Source organism: Gossypium hirsutum, chromosome D02, assembly GCF_007990345.1.
Source record: "Gossypium hirsutum isolate 1008001.06 chromosome D02, Gossypium_hirsutum_v2.1, whole genome shotgun sequence".
NCBI lineage: Eukaryota > Viridiplantae > Streptophyta > Magnoliopsida > Malvales > Malvaceae > Gossypium > Gossypium hirsutum.
In genome coordinates this window covers 11,903,615-11,927,274 of record NC_053438.1, presented here as the reverse complement: position 1 = coordinate 11,927,274, position 23,660 = coordinate 11,903,615, and the positions used below count along the sequence as shown (strand labels likewise).

The window sequence follows — 23,660 nt, the reverse complement described above, 5'->3', positions numbered from 1 at the left end:
CACACACACCATTAAATCGATTTATATATGGATTGACATTTGCTGAATATAAAGAGGTAGGATCAACAACAACTAGACCTGATACATGCTGCCTTTGTGACTCTTCTTGCACGAGCATGGAATATGTTTGATTGACCATAGGCAAGGGGCTCATCAATAAAATTTGACTCCAAACAACACTATCAGTTTCATTTGAACCCATCAAAAATTGAAACAAACGCTGCTACACAATGTGATCAATAACCTGTTTAGTTTGCACACAACCACAAGAAGAAACGAGAACTAGGGAATCATACTCATCCCATCACAACCTAAGCTTGGTGAAATAGGTTGAAATCAAAGGAATTCCTTGAAGATGAGAAGAAATTTCTCAATGCAAGAAGTAGACTCTTGAACCATTAGTCTTGTTAAATCGCTTGCTAAGATCCTGCCAAACTGCTGTTGCACTTGAAGCAAAAATGATACCTGTAGAGAGCTCTTTGCTTACCGTGTACAATATCCAAGATAACACAATAGCGTTGCATCGCTCCCACTATGAGTACAAATCTTCTGCCAATAAATCTTTGGAACAAGTACCACTAATCAAACCCAATTTATTTTTGGCAATCAACGCAATTCGCATCGCGCGACTCCAAATATTATAGTTGTCAACTCCAGTGAGCTGATGAGAAATATAAATAATTAAAATAAAAAAGAGATAAATCTCAAAATTATACACGAACTTTGGTTTCATGTACAATTGTATACATGAACTTTAATTTGGTGCAGTTATACACATGAACCTCTAATTGTAGTTCATATGTATAATTGAAACTTTAATTTTGATTTAATCATACGCATTTAAAGAAATCAATACATCAATTTATTTTTATATTAGATAAATATAACTATTTATGCATACAATACATAATCATAAAATGATGTTATATCAATAACTGTATTAATAAATTGAAAAAATGAATCAAATCAAAATTTCATGTATACAATACACATTAAACCATAATTCATGTATAATTTTGAAATTTATCCTTAAAAAAATCAATAAATTTCTCTGCAGCCTTGGCGTGAGTCCATGCTCATCTTTAACCACAATCTTCCATTATGGAATTATTATTTTTTATGAAGTTAGCGACGCAGTCATTAGCGGCGTTTTTTTGCAGCGCTTCCCAAAGCGCTACCGCTAAAAGCCTGTTTTGGTGTAGTGTGGTGATGATGAAAATGGTTAGTCAATATGTATAGTTGATATGATTCAGACAATTGGAATGTTAACAAAGATAATTCAATGTGTTGTACTTTATTTATTCCATTTGAGTTTACAATTGGACTCTAAAGATTAGAGTTTGGACGAGAATGCAATAAATTTTGTGGTCCATTCATACTATTATTATTTCCAAACAAATTTTCCACTAAGTATTTTGATGGAAGCTCATCTCTATTTAAAAATGAAAAATCTTCATTTGATTAGTTTTTCTTTCACTATTTATTTCTACTTTCATTTTCTTTATTAAAAAAAAATAAACATACGTATAGGAACTCAATTTTTTAAAAATCAAACTAATCGATTCATCATCAAACATAACATTCAAATCAAATCAACTTAAACTAAAATAACTTTACCAATTACTTTGATTTGATTTATGTTTAATTAATTATTTAATATCATTTACATAGGACATCTTTATTCATGTCATAATTAATTAATAAAGAATTCAGGTTAGATCTTACAACTAATGTATATAACACTTAATTTAAAACCTAGTCAGCCTTGATAACTTTAAATGTATAATTTTATTATCATTTTCACATCAAATTTATCTGCATTTCAATTATTTTTAACTCCACTTTGTTATATTATATTATCGTGTAAAAAAATCATAAAATCTACTTGTATTGCATGCAAAACCAAGTGAAAAGACCTAAGTTTTCTACTTATTAGAACTTTGTACATGTATGTTTGCTATCAAGTTTTAGATGTTTATGTCTAAATGTAAGAATTGTATGGTTACGTATTCATAATTTATAATTAAATATTTTTATTTTGTATATGTATTTATTTTATCTGTATTTAAGTTTGAATATAAATAAATTATTTTATCAATCTTCTAATTTTCTCAAAGATTATGATTTAATTACGAGAACAGAATCCACTGAGTTAAATGGCAAAAATTCTAAAAAAAGACTTGGTAAGTGACTTGATGGATTTTCTGATCTCATCAGTCATCAACCAATTTTCTAGTATATTTTCCTAAAAGAGTATGCTTTATCAAATCCGATAATGCATCAGACATAATTTTAGATGTTGATACTCTTTGCAATTTGTTTGCGAATATTGTAAAAATTGTTGGATTAAGCAATGTGGTCTAGCTAGCTACATATAATGCTGCAAATTATAAAGCTATTAGGAAATTTTTTATTGAGAAGTATCCTAAAATCCTTTGGTCACCATGTGCAGCACCTTCTATCAATTTAATTTTGAAGGATGTTGGTAAAATATCTCAATATGTTAAGAGTTTAGTTTAGCATGCTTCTTCTATTACAATTTTTGTGTATAATCACAAATGGACTTTGGGTTGATTGTCATCCTAGTGAGAAATGTTTTGCTATTACTTTTATTACTTTGAAAAATTTGCATGATTATAAGTGTCATTTGCAAGCCATGATCACTTCCAAAGAGTTTATTGCTTAGAATGGGTCTGGAAGGTAAAGAATGTTTCAAATATTAGTTTTGACAAATTTTGGAGTAATTACTTGGTGATGATGAAGATTGTTAGTCAACATGTACACATGTGATGATTAAGACAATTGGAATATGAACAAAGACTATTCAATGTGTTGTACTTTGTTTATTCCATTTGAGTTTACAACTGGACTCTGAAGATTGGAGTTTGGACTTTTTAATAATTTTCTAATAAAAGAAAATGCAATTAATTTTGTGTTACATTCATACAATTATTATTTCCTAACAAATTTTCCACAAAGTATTTTGATAGAAACTCACCTCTATTTAAAAGTGAAAAATCTTCATTTGATTAGTTTTTCTTTCACTATTTATTTCTGACTTTCATTTTTTTATTAAAACAAAATAAACATACTTATAGGAATTCAATTTTTTTAAAGATTAATCTAATCGATTTATCATCAAACATAATATTCAAATCAAATCAAATCAACTTAAACTAAAATGTTTTTACCAATTACTTTGATTTGATTTATGTTTGATTAATTATTTAATATCATTTACATAGGACATCTTTATTCATCTCTTAATTAATTAATAAAAATTCAGATTAGATCTTGTAGCTAATATTATAACATTTAATTTAAAACCCAATCAACCTTAATAACTTAAAATATATAATTTTATTATCATTATTTTCACATCAAATTTATCCGCATTTCAATTATTTTTAACTTCACTTTGTTGTATTATATTATCATGTAAAAAATTCATAAAATCTACTTGTATTGCAAGTAAAACCAAGCGAAAAGACCTTGAAATAAATATGAAATATAAAATATTGAAATTAAATAAAAAATTTAATTTAATTTTCCATATATTTTAAATATACATAATTTTTTTTAAATAAATTACATAAATAATCATTTAACCATTAAAATTTTTCAAAATCACTCGTAGTTAATCTTTGTCTTCGCCTTGGCCTTGGACCACCATACTTACCTACTGGCTTTTGCCTTCAAAGTATGCAAAAAGGAGTTTATAACATCCACTTCATGAAATTTTTGTTAAACTAACCAATCAGCTTTAAGTAAACGTCAACCCTTTTATTATTTGTAATAAATCATTACTCCATAAAAATTTCTAATATCTTTACTTTATAATCCATGTGAAAGTATTGCGTTGTAACTGCATTCATCTATCACTTCATATTTGTCTGGATGTTGCTTTGATTTTTCTTTTTTCTTTTTTAAATATTTATCATTAACATACACAAGCTTGATTTAGGTAGATATGACTTTTCAATAAATTTTTAATTATATTAAAGTTTTAAAAAATATTAAATATCTTTTCAATGAATTTGTAAATTGAAGCATTGGTATCCCCCAGTCTAGAAAAAACATCCATGAGTTCCATCAGATCACTAGTGCTTATGCAGCTGATGATCTTGCTTAATGTTATATTGACGGTAAAAGCTTCAACACCAGCGGTAGCAAAACCTGGCTGCCGAAGCCGCTGCGGAGATGTTATCATCCCATACCCGTTCGGTACCGGCGGCGATTGCAACATCACTGCAGGCTTTTTCATCAACTGTAACACCAGTTTCATACCGCACAAACCGTTCTTCCGTAACGTCGAAGTCATCAACATATCTACCGATGGTCAGTTGCGCATCCTTTCTAATACAAGCTATGATTGTTACAACACATCATACAGGAATTGGTTATTTTACTACTTCCGGCTTTCTGAATTTTTAATAAACAATAACAAGAACAAGTTTACTGCAATCGGGTGCGACACGTATGCTGTCGTGCAGCAAGCTGGTTCCTACGGACAACGTTACGCAACTGGTTGTTTGTCGTTGTGTAACAACATCACTGATGTTTCAAACGGGTCTTGCTCTGGGATTGGCTGCTGTCAGACAAGTATCCCAAAGGATGTGAGGAGCTACAACATAAGTCTCGACAGCTACGCCAACCATACCAATGTGTTGCCCGAAAACCCCTGCAGCTATGCATTTGTCGCAGAGGTCGATAGTTATACCTTTTCTGCTTCAGATCTTCGTGGTTTTGAGTTTCAAAGCAGGCAGTTTCCAATCACTCTTGATTGGAACATCGGGAATACGAGTTGCAACGAAGCGAATATGGATGTAAACAATTTTGCATGCAAAGAGTATAGTAAATGCGTTGATTCAGAAAATAACTCTGGATATTTCTGCAAGTGTCTTGAGGGTTACGTGGGGAACCCTTACCTCCCTAATGGATGTCAAGGTAACTATAGGTATATATACCCCATAGATTTGTAGTTCTAACATTAAAGATAGTGTTATTTATTACTTGCATACAATCTGCAAATTTCAGATATAAACGAGTGTGAAAGTATAAGCCCTTGCAATGGAACGGCAAGATGTACCAACTTACTTGGGACGTACAATTGTTCATGTCCGGTGGGTTATGAAGGCGATGGTAAGAAAAGTGGAACAGGTTGCAGTTTACCCAACAAGGATCAGTCCAAGACATCTCCTCTTATTGTTGCTCTAGGTTAGTAACCCCAAAATATAAATTAAAATACTCCGTTTGGTTTCAGGGAGTAGACTCCAATTTCATTTCCTTGAAAAATGAAAAACATTCAAGAAATTGTGTTTAGTTCAAATTTTTGAAAATAATTTTTAAAAAATTATGAAAATATGTAAAAATTAGAAAAATAATAAAATTTTGTTTTCATTATTTGTACTAAAAAGACTTTGTAAATAAAAATAGAAAAATTTTGTTTTCATTATTTTCATTATATTTTTTTTCAATTTTCATGTTTCTATTATAGAAAAATAATTACCAATCATGTTTTCATTATTGAAAACAAAATTTTATTCCTCTTTATCAAACATGTTTTTTAATTTTTAAAAAATTAAAATTATTTTTTAAAAATAGAAAATATTTTTAAAAACTAAATGAAGCTGGAGGATTTTAAGCATCAATAAAATTTTGACTCATTATCAAATTTTAAAGACATGAAATTATTATACATTTATCCATATTCAACTTGTTCTCTTACTCTAGTTAAATTATTTAAAATATAAATAATTAAAATAAAAAAGAGATAAATCTCAAAATTATATATGAACTTTGGTTTAATGTGCAATTGTATACATGAACTTTAATTTGGTGCAGTTATACGCATGAAACTCTAATGGTGGTTCAAATGTATATTTGAAACTTTAATTTTGATTTAATCATACGCATTTAAAGAAATAAATATATTAATTTATTTTTATATTGGATACATACAACTATTTATGTATACAATACATAATCATAAAATGATGTTATATCAATAACTGTATTAATAAATTACAAAAAATGGATCAAATCAAAATTTCATGTATACAATTACACATTAAACCATAATTCATGTATAATTTTGAGATTTATCCTTAAAAAAAACAATAAACTTCTCTACAGCCTGGGCGTGAGTCCATGCTCATCTTTAACCACAATTTTCCATATGGAATTATTATTTTTTATATCTAACAATAATTTCGGTTATATTTTTATGAAGTAATTTGTAAACAAGTGGAACTAGATTCACAAGCAGGACTCATCCTTAACTTACCCAACTCAATCTTGAGTCAATTGGATCTGCTTGACACAAACAATTTCGTTATTTATTACTCTCAATATACAATTTTGCATGACTTTTCACTTTTAGATTACATTACCCTGGCTAATGTAATTATTATTATTATTTTATGCTTTGACCATAGGGGTTGCCATTGGGTTTCTTGGTCTTCTCTTGGGGATAGTATTGTGGTGTTGGATGCTGAGGCAAAGGCAAATTTCCAAATTAAGAGAAGCTAACTTTCAGCAAAATGGTGGCATTTTGTTGCGGGAACAACTTTCAAAACGACAAGGGTACCGTGAAGATGTTAAAGTATTTACAGCTGAGGAACTCGAGAAGGCAACAAACAATTACAATGAAAGCAGAATTTTAGGACAGGGAGGGCAAGGGACAGTGTACAAGGGAATATTGGCCGATAATCAAATAGTTGCCATCAAAAAGTCAATAATTGGAGATCCTAGCCAAGTTGAACAATTCATTAATGAAATAATGGTGCTCTACAAAATCAACCATAGGAATGTTGTCAAACTCCTAGGATGTTGTTTGGAGACACAAGTTCCGCTGTTAGTTTATGAATATATCACCAACAGAACCCTTTTTCACCATTTGCATAATGATGATGCTACCTCTTATCTTTCATGGGAGACCCGTTTGAGAATAGCCACTGAAACAGCAGAAGCCCTTTCTTATTTGCACTCTGCAGCTTCCATTCCAATCATTCACCGAGACATCAAGTTGGCGAACATACTGTTAGATGACAATTACACCGCAAAAGTTTCTGATTTTGGGGCTTCCAGATTGATCCCATCCGACCAAGCACAAATAACTACAATTGTGCAAGGAACTTTCGGTTACTTGGATCCTGAATACATGCTTTCAAGCCTTCTTACTGAAAAGAGTGATGTCTACAGCTTCGGGGTTGTGCTTATGGAGTTGTTAACAGGACAAAAAGTGGTATGTTTCAAAAGACCGGAAGAAAATCGAGTTTTGCCAATGTACTTCACTTCTTTGATGAAAGAAGACCGTTTGCTAGACATTCTCGATCCTCGAGTGCTTAATGATGAAAATGTTGAGCAGCTTATGGAAGTAGCAACTTTAGCTAGGAGATGTGTGAGAGTGAAGGGAGAGGAAAGGCCAACAATGAAGGAAGTTGCCCATGAATTAGCAGGACTGCAAGCAATGGCTAAACATCCTTGGAGTAAAAGTAATTTAGTAAGCGAAGAATCTGAATACTTGCTTGGTAAGTTTCCCAGCACTTACGATAATGGTGTAACAAGCAGCTCGATAGGGATGGGATATGATAGCATAAATAAAAAAATCACATTTGAACTTGAAGGTGCTCGCTAAGTATGTAATCAGGTTACCATTTGTACGTAATCATATTTGAACCTAAGGTAGCTCGATGTTGTATGATTTTAAATAATTTGCTTTTAAATTTCCAAGTTTCGAGAGAAATATAGTGTTAAATTACAATAGATGGAACTTAATCTATATACGTTGTTTCAATTTATTTCTTGACATCTTGTTTTATTTTATTTATGCATTTTATAATTATTTCTATAAATACTTTGTTTCCTCAAAATGTCTCAAAGTGGGGTTCATTTATTGAAGCATAACATAAGTTGCAAGGATGAAGACTCAAGTTTCAAATGATTAAATAATTGAATTGCTTTGGACATGTCTCATTTTGTTAAAATTGGAAGTAGTTTTAACTCACGTCAAAGGTATTACTGTGTATATTATATTATATATTTATTATTAGCAATATTTAATGATATAAAATACTTTTATGGTAAAAATACATAAAAGAATTCATATAATTTATAAAATTTCAAACCACTACATACTAAAATAATTTTATCTGTATTTTAAAAAGCTTAAGGCATAATGATAAATTTAACCCCTAATCTGTATCCAATTTGTTACTTTAACCTTATTTTTTTGGATCACCTTGGCCATCAACTTTCAATTTTTTGACATGAAAAACTGGTTGAACTATTAAAATTTTAATGACACTAATTTTTTAACCTACATAATAGTTTACTTGTACTTCATTTTAGAGTATAAATTATTGAAATTTTTAAACTTTATCAAAATTTTAATAATTTTAATTATTTTTTGAATTTTTATGAAGAACATAAAATTGTCATGTTGATGCCATTAAAATTTTAATAGTTCAACCAATTTTTTAACCAAAAGAAATGCAATTTGACTAAAATTTGAAGGGTAGGGGCCAAAGTGGTCCAAAAAAGGAAAGAATTATAACGAAAGTGACAAAAGCAGTAACCTTTAGGGGTTAATTTTTTATCGTTATGCTAAAGTAAAAAAATGCTATCATTTCTAGGTTTGAAAGATATTTTAAATCTAAATAATTAATTGACCAGAAGTTTGAAATAAAAATTTGACATATAATAATGATATACAAAAATAATAATTTAATTGATGTTTATTGTAGCAATCTATTTTTCAATGGTGCTAGAAATGGTGGTTTCAGAACCCCGTTCTCTGATGATTGAGATTATAATATTATATTAAATTTTGGTTTGACAAATTTGTTATTTGAATAGTTAGTTAAAGTACAACTGTTTCAACCCTTAAGTCAGTGGTGTTGAAAAATGAGGTATTGAGACCTCATTTCTGTAAACCGAACCCTTAAATATTTTTATTAAATATTTGTGGAGTTATTGTATAGGTGAATTAAATTTTGGATAGGTAATTTCGTCCATTTGGTGACTAATTAGGTACAAAGACTAAATTGTAAAGCGGTAAAAATTAATTGATATTGAATTTTATTAACTAAAAGGGCTACATAATATTGAACCACAGTTGAAAGTGACAATCGGGCCATTTTTAAATAGTGGTGGATGGTTGGTGTTTTCTTCTAAGTGAATATTGTAATACCCAATTTTAGCCCGGGCTCACATATGGAAACATAATTTTTGAGGATATGCAATCCTAGATATATATGCAATCTTAGATATGATGTATAATCTTAGATATGATATGCAATCTTAGAAGATATAATTTTGTAATATTAGAGATACCCTTTAATCTCAGCCGTTGATGTAATTGATCTGTACCATTGGATTTGGGGAGGCTCAACTATAAATAGAGGCCTCTCCCTTCATTGCAAAAAAAAAAAACAAAAAGAAAAAGAGGAAGAGGAATAAAAAAGAGAACGATTGGCAGTTTTTTTAAAGGTGGCTTACTATTTTTTTCTTTCGATGATTTTTTTTACTTATTTATGATTTTAAAAAAGGGGAGAATGTGATACCACTGCGAATTTTATTTATTTATTTTATTTAGCCCTTCCGCCTTTTAATGTTTTTGTAATTAAGTTTTTTTTTATTTTTCTTAATTTACCCTTTTATTTATTTTTATTTCAATTGGGTCTAAGTTGAACGGCGTCGTTTTAGAGAAGAAGAGAAAATTTCCCTTTAGAGAAGAAGAGAAAATTTCCCTTCCAGCCCCTCTATGTAATTCACGCGTTCAAATTAATCCTTTTACATTTATTTATTTGCGGATTTACCCCAGTTTTTTTATTGCAATTCAACTTAGTTTTTTCTTTTCTTTTTTTGTTCTTTTCATTTATTTTATTAATTAATAACGTAATCATTATTTTTATTTTTATTTTTTTTAAAATCTATACATGTATATTTTTATGCACATATTTTTTAACTTATATTTTTCTCACATTTATATATATATATATGTGTACGTATATATATTTTTTTAATGTACTCATTATTTAATTGGTTTTTTATCTATATATATTCCTTTTATATGTACGTGTATATATTTTTTAACGAATATTTTTCCTATATTTTTTTAAATGAATATTTTCATCTTTATATGTATATATTTATGATTTTTAAAATGATTAAATACTCACTTTTCCTTTTAAAACACACCCTTTTTTATTATTTTATATATGTACGTATAATTATATTTTTCTTTATTTTCATAAGTATATTATGTATTATATATATGTATAAATTCTATAACCCAAAATTTTATTTATAAATTATATTTATATTTTTAATCTTCATAACTTCCATGTGTATATTATATGTCTTCTGATCTTTATTTATTTTGTTTGTTTTTCCTCATTCATGGTATAATTATGTTTACATCTAATATTTTGCATGTCATGAATTATTGTTTTTTTTATTTCGCCCATTCATTTGTTTATATTATTTTTTTATGTCATTGATATATTTATCATTGTTGTATTTATCATCATAACATTTGTACATATAATATAACGTTACATCATTTTTTTACTCAAATTTAAAAATATAATTTTTTTTTAAAATTGAGATAATGTTCGTATTTAGGATTTTCAAGGAAATTGAGCCCTAACATATTGGGTTCCGATTTTCTTCGTTAAATCTAACAATCGAGCATTTCTCTTTAATCAAAAAAAATAAAAACTCATTATTGGGAATTCAACACGTTGTGTCCTAACGCATTGGATGTGACGCATTGATTTCTCGAAATGAAGATTTTTTAAAAATCCTGAAGGAAATATTCCGAGTTTGAGATTCTAAAGGAATTGTGCCCTAACGTATTGGGTGTGATTTCTTAAATCTTGGATAAGTGGATGTTCTTTTAAAATAAAGGAAATATTCCGAGTTTGGGATTCTAAAGGGATCGTGCCCTAACGTATTGGGTGTGATTTCTTAAATCTTGGATGAGTGGATGTTCCTTTAAAGTTTTATTGTATAAGTATTCTGACCTAATTCATTTTGGAAGAAATTAGAATGTTGTGCTCTAACATATTGGGTGTGACATTTTTGCTTCTCTGAATTGAAAAGGGTCTTAATATGCAACGTTTTAAGTTTTTAAAGATTATATTTTTAAAATTTTCGACCTTAAGACATTAATTAGTTACCTAGGTACCAATTTTTTGGGCGTAATGAGGGTGCTAATCCTTCCTCATACGTAACCGACTCCTGGACCCGTTTTCTAAAATTCGTAGACCAAAGCCATTTTTTTTAGGTGATCCAATCACACCTCAATAAAAGATTGGTGGCGACTCCCAAATTTTCATTTTTTTTAAAGTCGACAACCTAAAATTTTTGTTTTTCAAAAATCGGTTTCGACAAATATATGTTAAATATTTTAATTAAATTATGTTATATATTAAAATTAATTAAACCAAAGCTAAAATTTTTATTCTTCTTCATTCATCATCTTCTTTCTCATGAAAACAAAACGAGAGATAGGGTTTGGCTTCAAAAGACTTTCAGTCCTTGATTGGTAAGCTTAATTTAGTTTTTTTCTTGTAATTTTTATGTTTTTGAGGTTTTGGGAGCTACCTGTGTGCCAATTTGCAAAAATGTTAAAGTTTTTAAAAGTTTCTATTGTTGAATCTTGAAAGTTTTGGTGTTAAATTATTAGATTCTAAGCTTAGATATGAAAAAATGGACTAGTTTGTAAACTGAAAATTGTTAGTTTTGAACATAAGGACTAAAGTGTGAATATTTTGAAATTAACATGAAATTTTTGTAAATATAGATATTAGAGGACTGTAGAAAGATGAAATTGAGATTGGGTTTCAAAATCGAGGCTCAATTGAAAGTTATGACAATTCTGATTTTAGGGACAAAACTAAATAAAATACAAAACTTGAATAGATGAAATTGAATTGATAAATAGTTATAGTAGGTTGTTAAATGATGTTTTGAATTGATATTTGAATAAATTATTATATAGGTCAAGATTTGAACCAGTCGGAGGATAGTTGCGAAAAAGAGAAAATTGTAGAATAGTCCTCGATGTTGTATTTACTTTCATTTTGCCAAGTAAGTTCCTATGGTGTAATTATGCTTAGACCCTTATGTATGCTATATTGTGAATACATGTATGTTTTATTGAACTTTGAATTGTTTGCAATTTAGTACTAAAGTGTGAGATTTGGACTAAATTAAAAAAAAGAATAAATATGAACTTGCATGATGCAAATTAACCTGATGAAACTTTGTAAATGTATCGTACACATGGTTACAGGTCGATTTTCGATAATTTCAAGAATCCAACATTTGTTGCAGACTTGAAGATACATGTAACACAAGTTTAGCTTGGATTGGTAACCTGATTTTGTTTTAAAGGTTCAGCTCGAACGGGTAACCTAATATGTATATGTGATACATGCATGGATGGGGTAAAATTTATTAAATTCCAGTCACCAAAACTGTCAATTTTTAAGTTTAGGAAATCAGCATACTTAAGTCGACTTTTTGAATGGAATCACTTGATTTTGAGTCCGGAAGCTCAAATTATGACCATTTTAGTGAAAACTGCGCGAGCATAATTTTTGGACAGGGTTATGACAGGTATTACGAGTTTTGTGCTTTTAACTCAAGTTTAAATCATATTTGGTTCGGATTTTTGGATTAATTTTTATTATATATGAGTCCAATATTGTATTTATCATCTTTTATTATTTTATTATTACGAATTTTTTATATTTATTACTAATTTTTTATATTTATTACGTATTTTAAGTTATTTAGGAGTTTTATTTACCAAGAAAGTTTTGTTTAAAACTACTTTTTTATTTAGATTAATTAGAGTTTTAGTATACTTTAGAGTTTTATTTGGATGTACTTAGCTAACTTATATAAAGGCTTCTTCATTTTTTATTAAGGAGACAATTGTTTTCATTAATAAAGTTTTCAACTCTGAGAGTTTTTTTCTTGTGCAAGATTTCTTTCTTGTGATTTTTAGAAGTAGTTTTATTCTTGATTTTCTTCAAGAAGTCGTGAGAATTCATTCTTCACCCTTCAATTCATTCTTCAAGGATTATTTCTTAGAGGGTTGATGAGAGTCATTAATTGAGTTTGTTGGGATTTATATTTCAAAGGGTTCAATTATACATTTATCCTTCTATCCATCATATCTATCGGTTTACTCGTCCATCTTCCACTTTTTATTTCTTATATTTATTTATGATTTTTATTTTTTTATTCTCTAATTTCTTCTTTACTATTTTTTATTTCTTTATTACTAAATTTGTAGTTTATCCAAGACATCTTATTGTTGTTGCTTTAGGTTAGTAATCCCAAATTTTGCATAATTATAGAAGAATCTTACATCAATGATCCTAAAAATTAAGACTCCATATAGTTTTAGGGGATAGATAGAGGCCATTTTCATTTTCATTTCCTTAAAATGGAAAACATTCATTTACTTGAAATTTTAAAAGTAAATTTTCAGATGAAAATATGTAAAAATGAGAAAAATAATAAAAATTTGTTTTTATTATTAACTAAAAATATTTTGTAAAACTCAAAATGATCAAAATATATTTTTTTTAACTTTAAATGAGTTATCCTTTGTTCAAACCCAAATAAATATAAAAATATTCGGTTATTTTAATTTCAACAAATTTTCATATATTAAATTTAATATCATCATTTAAATCCATATAAATGTATTTTTTTATTTCCGTATTTCTATTATAGAAAAACAGTTATCAACCATGTTTTCAATAATGAAAAAAATTTTATTTTTATTTATCATATATTTTTTAATTTTTTAAAATAAAAAATATTTTCAAAATCCAAACGAAGCCCGAGGATTTTAAGGGTTAGTTTGGTAAAGCTTTTGAAAAGCGTTGTGGAAAAGTACTTTTGAGAAGTGCTTTTGAAAAGTTTGATTTAAAATTTGAGTGTTTAGCTTTGCTGTCAAAAAGTGCTTTTAAGAAATAAAATGCCCATTTTAGACATGTTATTATCAAGTAAAAATATGCATTTAAATAATATTTAAATTATTTAATATTATTATTTTTTAGTAAGAATATAAAAAAATTATTATAACTTGTTGTTAATATTTTAATATATAAAATATAAATTTTAAATATTTTTAAGCAATAAATATTAATTATTTATGAAATTTAATTAGAATATATAAACTATATTTTAAATATTTAAATATAACCATTAAATATTTATAATTAATATTTTAAAAAATATTTTTTATTTTTAATTAATGATTTTATTACATTTGTAATTAAGCACTAAGAAAAAAACAAAAAATGGAAGTACTATGTTATTAGAGGGGTGAAAAAATAATTAAGAACCAAAAGTGCTTTTGGGAGAGAAAAAACTAAAATTTTTAGCTTTTCCCTGAAAAACTAAAAATTTTAGCCAAAAGCAACTTATTTTGCACAGCTTTTCTTCCAAAAGTACTTTTGAAGTCAAAAGTTCTTTTTTTTAAGCAATGAAAAACATACCCTAAGCTTTAATAGGGTCGGCTTGACCCATAAACAATTTCATTGTTCATAATAAGGTCATTCTATTTAATTATATTGTATTACATGAAAAGCTACATAAAGATTAGGTCAAGTCTACCAGATCTCTGTTTTTGCTGGAGAATAGTTTAACCTATTCGTTTAATTGTTAGAAACTAGTATTGGCTTTCTTGCTCTCCTCTTAGGATAGTATTACATTAGAACTTAAAATGGAAAATTTTATTTCAAATCTTAGCTTAAAATGGAGATATTAAGAATGTCAGAAGTTAATCGATGACTGACTTTCATTTTGATCGCAGGTATTTGCTTAGCTGCAGGGTTCTTGTTGTTTGCTGGAGTTTGGTGGCTTTATAGGAAACTAGAGAAAAGGAGAAATATAAAATGCAAGCAAGAGCATTTTAAAATAAATGGTGGGCTACTGCTTGAGAAAATGTAGTCTTCTGAGGAAGTTGGTGTGGAGAATATTAAATTCTTCACTTCCAAAGAGTTACAAACTGCAACTGATCACGATAACGAGAACAGAATCCTGGGTCGTGGTGGCCAAGGCGTGGTTTACGAAGGAAAGTTGCATGATGGGAGAATTGTGGCTGTAAAGAAGTCCAAAATAGTAGACCAAGAGCATCTTGACCCATTCATCAATGAGATGGTTATTCTTGCCAAAATTGATCACCGAAATGTTGTCAAATTATTAGGCTGTTGCTTAGAGACCGAAGTCTCTCTACTCGTTTATGAATTCATTCCAAATGAAGAATACCCAAGATCTTGGGATATGCGATTACGCATAGCAGCTGAAGTTTCAAATGCAATTTCTTACTTACACTCGTCTCTGCTTCTGTCCCCATCTATCACAGAGATATAAAGTCTAGTAACATACTACTATATGAAAAGTTCCGAGCTAAGGTATCAGATTTCGGAACATCGAGATCAATCGGCATTGATCAAACTCACTTGACAACTCAAGTTCAAGGAACCTTTGGGTATTTAGACCCTGAATACATTCAGTCAAGTCAATTCACTGAGAAAAGTGACGTTTATAGTTTCGGAGTGGTTCTGGTCGAGCTCTTAATAGCACAAAAGCCAGTCTTAACATCTGGATCGCAAGAAAAGAAAAGCCTAGTCTCCTATTTCATCTCCTCGGTGGACCAAAACCATTTTCTAGATACACTTGACCCTCAAGTTTTGAAGGATGGCCAAAAGGAGGAACTAGTTGCAGTTGCTTACGTTGCTAAAAGATGCTTAAACTTAGATGGCAAAGATAGACCAACAATGAAAGAAGTGGCCATGGAACTGGAGAGAATTAGAGTTTTGCGAAGTTTTTTTCCGACTCAGCCAAAACAAGCAGAGGTTGTTGTCACAAAACCAACTGAGATCGGGTACTTCACTCTCAAACGGATTTTACAGGGATTCCATCATTACATCTGTATTAGATGTTCATCCACTTATGTCTGATACATTTTGACATGTCTGATGCATTTTGACTAGTACAATCCTATATTTTATATGCATAAAGCAGACTTGTCATCTTCCTGTAATAATTATTACTCTGCCTTTGTTCTCTTCAAGTTTCCGGTGATGTTTCAATGAAATTGCAGGTTCTAGAAAAGCCATCTTAGAAAACAGACTGCTATAATGTTTATCATTGTGATTCAATTTACAAACAAATTATGTGTTGATATTGTGCATATTTAGTTCAGCTACGATTTTGGCTATTCTGTTCAGCAATCGATTTACCATACCATTATTGAAACTATAAAAGGATAAAACTAATTGATTATTGTGGACCGTCCACCGACTCAGCGATAAATTTGTGTGGATTTCAAGTTAATTGACAAGAGGTTCAGGATTCAATTCCAATATTTGTAAACCGTTTCCTCATTTTCCTATTGCAATGTACTTATTCACAAAAAAACTTAATATAGGTTATCATCAAAGTAACATGATCCCAGATAATTGATTGAAGCTAATTAAATAATCTAAAATTAATACTTTCAGTGATTTATAAGCATCTTTAATAATCTAACATAAAGAGAAAATGATAGAATGAGAAAAAGTGAAAAATAATAAATAGATGAAGAGTTACTTATCACTCATGCTACCTTTGGTAAGAGTATTATTTTTTTATTATGTTTTAGTATATAAGCTAACCATAAACTAATTTCAATTAGTAATTTGTAGTCACTTACATGGCTTGCTTTTGGAAAATAGAAGGAAAACTTTTTTTATTTATTTTTCAAGAGATTTTATTTTTTACTTGAATTTTTACTCATATTTTTTATTTTAAGCTTAACTATATACAATTTTATTTTATATCTAACTATGGTAATATATGCAATAAATAAACTTTTTCCTCCCATAAGTACACTAATTAGAATTTTTTTCAATTCATTTCAATTTACTTTATTTCTTGTTTAAATAACTTTACATTTAAAATTTTAAAAATTACATTAATCAAATAATTTAATCATATGTTACACTTAATTTTAATAAATATATTAAACAAGTTTCATAACTTAAACTTAACACTTAATTTTTTTTATATTTAATTTTTCAATTATCAAACAAGATCATTTTTAATATCCTAACATAAAAGAAAAAAAAATGTTAGAAATGAAGTGATATAGTAACCCAGCATTTAAGAAAACAAACATATCATTCATATATATTAATAATTTTTATAGTTAAAATTTTAAAAAATTAATTTTAATTTCATTATATATAGTAACAATAATTAACTTTGAGATGAATTTTTTAAAATTTCTTTTTACTTTTATATTTTATTTTTTCCATTAAAGCATTCTAAATAATGGTAATTATTAATTTTACATAAAAATAAATAATTTAATGAATTTATCCCAAAATTAACATATAATTGAATTAAATATAAATTTAAAATACTTAATTCAAGTTGAAGCTAAATATCTAATTAGTTTTTTTTTGCGGATTTGATTAATATTGAAATTCGGATTTGAAATTACTATCTATTGCGGATGCAGATAGATACTTCGAATGTCCATTATCTAAACCTGCATCGCATATTCAAATAATAGATGTGGATTTTAATATCTGAATTCACTAATTACAAAGTACTTTTAATTTTGATTTTGTGTATTTAAAGAATTTTACTAGATTCGATTTAGATTTTTGTGAATTTTGATATCTAAAAACTGATTGAAAATCTTTTATTTTTATTTTTACTTTTTGCAGATTGGATATCCAGTAGATAATAGTATTTATCTAGCTTGTATTCCCATATCATGTACAGGTCGGTAGTGTACACTAAATTTATAATATTATTTTTAAAAAAATTAATGAATTTATTCAAAATATTTATAATAAATTGACAAGTAATGTAACTACAAAATATTTTTTAAAATATTCAATTATTTTAGAAACACTTATATTAATGTTATTTAATTTTAATAATATTTAATATTAGAATAATACAAAAACTCATTATGATTCAAATATTAATATTAATATATTATAATTTAAATAATATTATTAATAATTTATTACAAGTTATTTATTTATATATACGTTGGACAAAACACATTAGCGAATAAAATATTGAAATATAAATAAACACATATTTATATATGAAATAAAATATAAATAGAATAATTTATATTTAAATTGTCAAATACGTAAATAAAAAAAACCGTAACAATAAGTTGAAATCGAAAGGAAGAATAGAGATTTACTAAACGTTGAGGCATGTTTAACACGGTTTCCTTAACATAGATTCGGCCGCTCCTACGGTACTTGGAGAAATGTTGGTCGAATGTCTCTCAAAATACAACAACATAATGATCAAAGCAGTAGCGTCTCTGCAGCGATCAACGAACAAACATTACCTTTTTCTATCACCGAAACTTTGGAAAATACGGAGAGGAAAAGAAGAATTTTGACAGCAAAATAAATTCGGCCTAAGAGGATATCAATGTGGAAAAATTCTTCATCCATATCATTTTATAGGCATTTAGTATGGTGGAGTTTTGGAAATATCAAATCTACTATTAAAGGAGCCAACAAATCAATTTAATTAAAAATTAAATAAAATTGATTGGAATCAAATAAAATAAGAGAAATATCTTTATATAAACAAATTTTATGTGTTGAGGAAAAATAATTTCGTGTTGGACTAAAATGTTCGCAAGCTCATTTTGAGCCCGACATTTTGCGTCGCCCACGTTGTGCAGGTGCCCCTACCCCATTGAGTTTGGACCTATAACCAACCTTTCGCGTGAGGCAAGGTTCCAAATTTAGTCATTTAATTACTATTTAAGAGGGTTCCATATACATGCACATCTTACACTTGGTATTTAACTAATGTGGGGTCTAAGCTTTTACTTTTCCTCAACAAATATTTTTAAATAGCTTAATTTGAGCATCAATTTCTCATTCATCACTCAATCATTTTGAGTATATGATACACAGTTGTAAATGTCTCATAGAGTAGAATATGGAACTATAATTTTATTATTCAACTCTCAACCTTTACTTATTGATAATATGCCTCAAAATTCCCATAAAATATAATTTTTCCAACAATATATATTGTTAAATTAATTTGTTTTAATGTTAAAATTGTTAAATTTTGATATTTGTAATTTTATATTTATACTTGCTATACTTTAATCATTAATATTATTAACTCTTATTATATTTGAAAATATATTTAATATCAATATGTCTTTTTTTAAAATTATATTTTAAGTTAACCAATTTAATAATCATTAATTTTAACATTATAATATTAAAAGTTAATTTAATTAAGTAATATCTTAAAATAAAGAAATAATTTATTTAAAATCAACTTAAAATTTAACATATAAAAAAATTTAAAAGAAAAATTAAGAATTAAAAGCCAATGACTAAAATAATAGTTTATTCAAAATGTAAATAAGTGCTTCAAATAAATGTAAAATTTTTATTATTTATTATTGGTGAAACCATTTTTTATTTTTGAAAAAAAAACAAAAATTTTAGATTGTCGACTTTAAAAAATGAAAATTGGGAGTCGCCACCAATCTTTTATTGAGGTGTGATTGGGTCACCTAAAAACGATTTTGGTCTACGATTTTTAGAAAAACGGGTCCAGGAGTTGGTTACGTATGAGGAAGGATTAGCATCCTCATTACGCCCAAAAATTGGTACCTAGTTAATTAATTAATGTTTTAATGTCGAAAATTTGAAAAATATAATCCTTAGCAAAAAACTTAAAAACGTTACGTATTAAGACCCTTATCATTTCAGAGAAAGAAAATACCACACCCAATACGTTAGGGCACGACATTCTAATTTTCCCCAAAAATGAATTAGGGCAAAATACTAGTGCAAAAAAAAATGTAAAAGAATATCCATTTATTTAAGATTTAAGAAATCGCGGCCCAATACGTTAGGGCACAATTCCTCTAGAATCCCAAACTCGGAATATTTCCTTTATTATTTTTTTAAAAAATATTCATTTCGAGAAATCAATGCGTCACATCCAATACGTTAGGACACAACGTGTTGAATTCCCAATAATGAGTTCTTATTTTTTTGATTAAAGAGAAATGCTCGATTCTTAAATTTAACGAAGAAAATCGGAACCTAATATGTTAGGGCTCAATTTCCTTGAAAATCCTAAATACAAGCATTATCTCAATTTTGAGAAGTTTGAAATCGAGTAAAAAAATGATGTGATGCTACATTAAATATACAATGCAATAATAAATATCACAATGACATAGAAACAATATAAACATATAAATAAAGGAAACTAACATTCATAAAAGAAATAATCTTTGACATACAAGAATATTAAATAAATGAACAAGATATAAAATAAAAAAAGGTCAATAAACAAATGAAAGAAACAATAAAGGATAAACAGCACATAATATACACATTGGAATGATGAGAAATAAAGTACATAATTTACATATAAAATTTTAATTATGAAATTCATATAATGCTCTTATGAAAATAAAGAAAAACAAATATATATATAAATATATGTGTAAAAAAATAAACATGTATTTTAATATTTTCGAAAATAAAAATGTACGTAGATATATGAAAATATAATAGAATATTCAAAACATATATGTATGTATACATGTAAAATATATTAAAAAAGGATTAATTAACATTTACATAAAAAAAGTAGGAATATATAAATAAAAAAATATTAGTTGAAAGAAAATAAATATGTTCATAAGGAAACAATAAATATACATATATATAAAAATAATAATTACATCCCAAAAATCAACCAATTTTAAGAAAGATATAAAAGAGAACTAAATTGAATTTCAAATAAAAAAATTTGGGGTAAATCCGCAAATAAATAAAGCCAAATGGACCACATTGAACGCGCAAATAATGCAGAGGGGCTAGAAGGGCAATTTTCCATTCTCCTTTAAACGACATCATTCACATTAGGACCAAATTGAAAACGATAATAAATTACTGGGTAACTTAATAAAATAAAAAAATTTAATTGCAGAAAACATTAAAAGGCGGAGGGGCTGAAAGCGCAATTTACTCCTCCGCTAAAAAAACATGCGGATCCTATGCCGGGTGGGGTCGGAGCCGGGTCGGCCTCCCCAAAAATGAGGCCGTTTTGGGCATCTGGGGGCTCTCTAAAACGACGCCGTTTTGGTGCCCTATAAATATCCCCAATCCTCTAAAAAAATCATTTGAGCCACCGCACATTGGGCCTCCATTTTGGCGCTGTTGAAGATTAGAAACCCTAGGGTTTCTGGCGATTTTGGGCCACCTCACATTGGGCCTGTTTTTATTTTGGTTTGGGCCCCATTTTGTTGTAATTGGACTGTGTCTTTATTTAGGGCCTTTTTATTATTTGTACCCGGGAAAAATTTAGGCATTACAGTTGCCCCTCTTTGCTCGTTATCGTGTAACAGGAATAGAGCAAAGACTTTAAAATGCCCAATTCTGCCCGGTCATGCTGGACCTTGGCGCTCTTCTTCTTCTTCAAGTAGCCTCATTCCTTCCTACTGCATCTTCAGAGGTATAGGAACTAATGTTTCAATCTTCTTTACTGTAACTTTTATGGCTTCAACTTGCTCCTGGTGCAACTTCAGGGAGATAAGACTAAATGCGATCCGCTCTCTGCAACTTCAGAGAGATAAGATCTAAGGTTTTAATCCGCCTACTGCAACTTCAGCGGGATAGGATTACCGACTTTAATCTGCTCCACTACCACTTCAGGGAGATAAGATTTGCCATCTTCAGTCTGCCTCACTGCAAATTCAGGAAGATAAGATTTGCTTACTTAGTCCGTTCCACTGCAACTTCAGGGAGATAAGACTAGATGCGATCTGCTCTCTGCAACTTCAAAGAGATAAGATATAAGGTTTTAATCCGCCTACTACAACTTCAGCGGGATAGGATTACCGGCTTTAATCTGCTCCACTACAACTTCAAGGAGATAAGATTTGCCATCTTCAGTCTGCCTCACTGCAACTTCAGGAGGATAAGACTAGATGTGATCTGTTCTTTGCAACTTCAGAGAGATAAGATCTAAGGTTTTAATCCGCTCACTGCAACTTCAGCGAGATAGGATTACCAGCTTTAATCTGCTCCACTGTAACTTCAGGGAGATAAGATTTGCCACCTTCAGTCTGCCTCACTGCAACTTCAGGTGGATAAGACTTGCCTACTTAGTCTGCTCCACTGTAACTTCAGGGAGATAAGACTCGATCTGTTATCTTCACTGATCTGCTCTCTGGGGAACATGACCTGTATAATGAAGCTAATTATTCCTAATGATTAGGATGGCATAAAATGCATCAAAGGCTCCCAACTAGACATGTACGAATGACATTTGAATAAATGTAGAATGTCATTTTTCAAGAATTATCATTTTCTTTAAAGTTTATTAAGGTTTTGTCGCTGGCGCCTTTTACTTGGCTAATATCTTCGAAAAACACTAAATCAAATTGCCCCCATTGTGCACTTCAAAGCTCAACTCTCAAGGACACAGAGTTTGTACTATATTTCTTCCACCGTGACTTAAGAGTAGGAAAATTTGACTCTTCTCAGTCCTCTCCTATCGTAATTCAAGGATACAGATTATGAAATTTGTTTACACCTCTCTCAGGGTGTCTTATCAAATGCTTATGCCTAAATAAGGAGCTTTCTTTCCATAGGAGACTTCTTCCTACCCTATCAAGACTTCTTGCTGTCTCATTCACTATTGGACAACCAAATTCGAAAAAGTAGTCTTAATTTAGACTTTTTACTTCTTAGGCCTTTTATCTTTTGAAGTCGGGGTGTTTTAAACAATAGTACTGTTTCAGGTTACCAAATTATTTAGAAATTCCCAGAGTAATATACCAAACTTCTTTTGTGAAAGTTTATTAGTCCATCAATCATTATTCTAATGTGACATGCTTGCGCAAAGATCAAAAATACTGAGTAAGAGATGAATTAATTCAAGAGTTCATTGATAGTGAGTGTCCTGAAAAGAAAAAGTATTCAAGAACAGCAAAGAATGAAGTATTTACAAGAACCAACAAATTTGGTACAAATAAAATGAAGACTAGGTGCTTTGGATATCACCGCTTGAACTTTTCCGTGCAAGCCAAGAACCATTCTGAATTTAGCATGTGTTCAGGGGATCTACAGTACTCTATGAATGCCCTAAGACGTCGTATATCCTTTTATTGTTGACTTAAGTGAAAAAAGATCCCCATATGCCCCAATCTGACAATGTTTGAGCCACTCTTTTCAGGTTTTCAACTCAAACCCCCTTTGGTCTCAAGGCGCCCTTTTTGGGTTTTCACCTTGGCCTCTCCTTTTTCTTTTTTTTAGGAAATCAGAGCGCCCTTTGCGGGTTTTCACTTTGATTCCTCTCTTCCTTCAAGTGAAATATTTCTTGACCGAATCTGAATTTACAGGATTCGGAAGATTTTTGCCATCCATTTCACTTAAAATCAAAGCGTCTCCAGAAAAAGCCTTTTTCACAACATAAGGTCCTTCCCAATTTGGCATCCATTTCCCTCTGAAATCCTTTTGTAAAGGTAGGATCTTTTTCAAAACCAAATCCCCTTCATGAAATTCTCTGGGACGAACCTTCTTATTATAAGCTCGCATCATTCG

At 29.0% G+C, this 23,660-nt stretch overlaps 1 protein-coding gene and 1 pseudogene across 1 annotated transcript; both read left to right on the top strand.

Annotated features, from left to right (window-relative positions):
- Positions 1-4,071: 4,071 nt before the first annotated feature.
- LOC107910352 (wall-associated receptor kinase 5) lies at positions 4,072-7,757 on the top strand. Its single transcript, XM_016838170.2, has 3 exons — positions 4,072-4,947; positions 5,038-5,217; positions 6,438-7,757. Exons 1-3 carry the CDS (start codon positions 4,083-4,085, stop codon positions 7,637-7,639), a joined length of 2,247 nt encoding a protein of 748 aa, XP_016693659.2. The 5' UTR covers positions 4,072-4,082; the 3' UTR covers positions 7,640-7,757.
- Positions 7,758-14,822: 7,065 nt separating this feature from the next.
- Positions 14,823-15,998, top strand: LOC107952473 (wall-associated receptor kinase-like 22; annotated as a pseudogene).
- The last annotated feature ends 7,662 nt before the right edge of the window (positions 15,999-23,660 follow it).

What these genes read in the sequence shown, in the direction of transcription:
- LOC107910352 (XM_016838170.2), top strand. Translation starts at nt 4,083, where the DNA reads ATGAGTTCCATCAGATCACTAGTGCTTATGCAGCTGATGATCTTGCTT. An exon ending in CCTCCCTAATGGATGTCAAG is followed by an intron (nt 4,948 to 5,037) that starts GTAACTATAGGT and finishes TGCAAATTTCAG; the next exon opens with ATATAAACGAGTGTGAAAGT. An exon ending in TCCTCTTATTGTTGCTCTAG is followed by an intron (nt 5,218 to 6,437) that starts GTTAGTAACCCC and finishes CTTTGACCATAG; the next exon opens with GGGTTGCCATTGGGTTTCTT.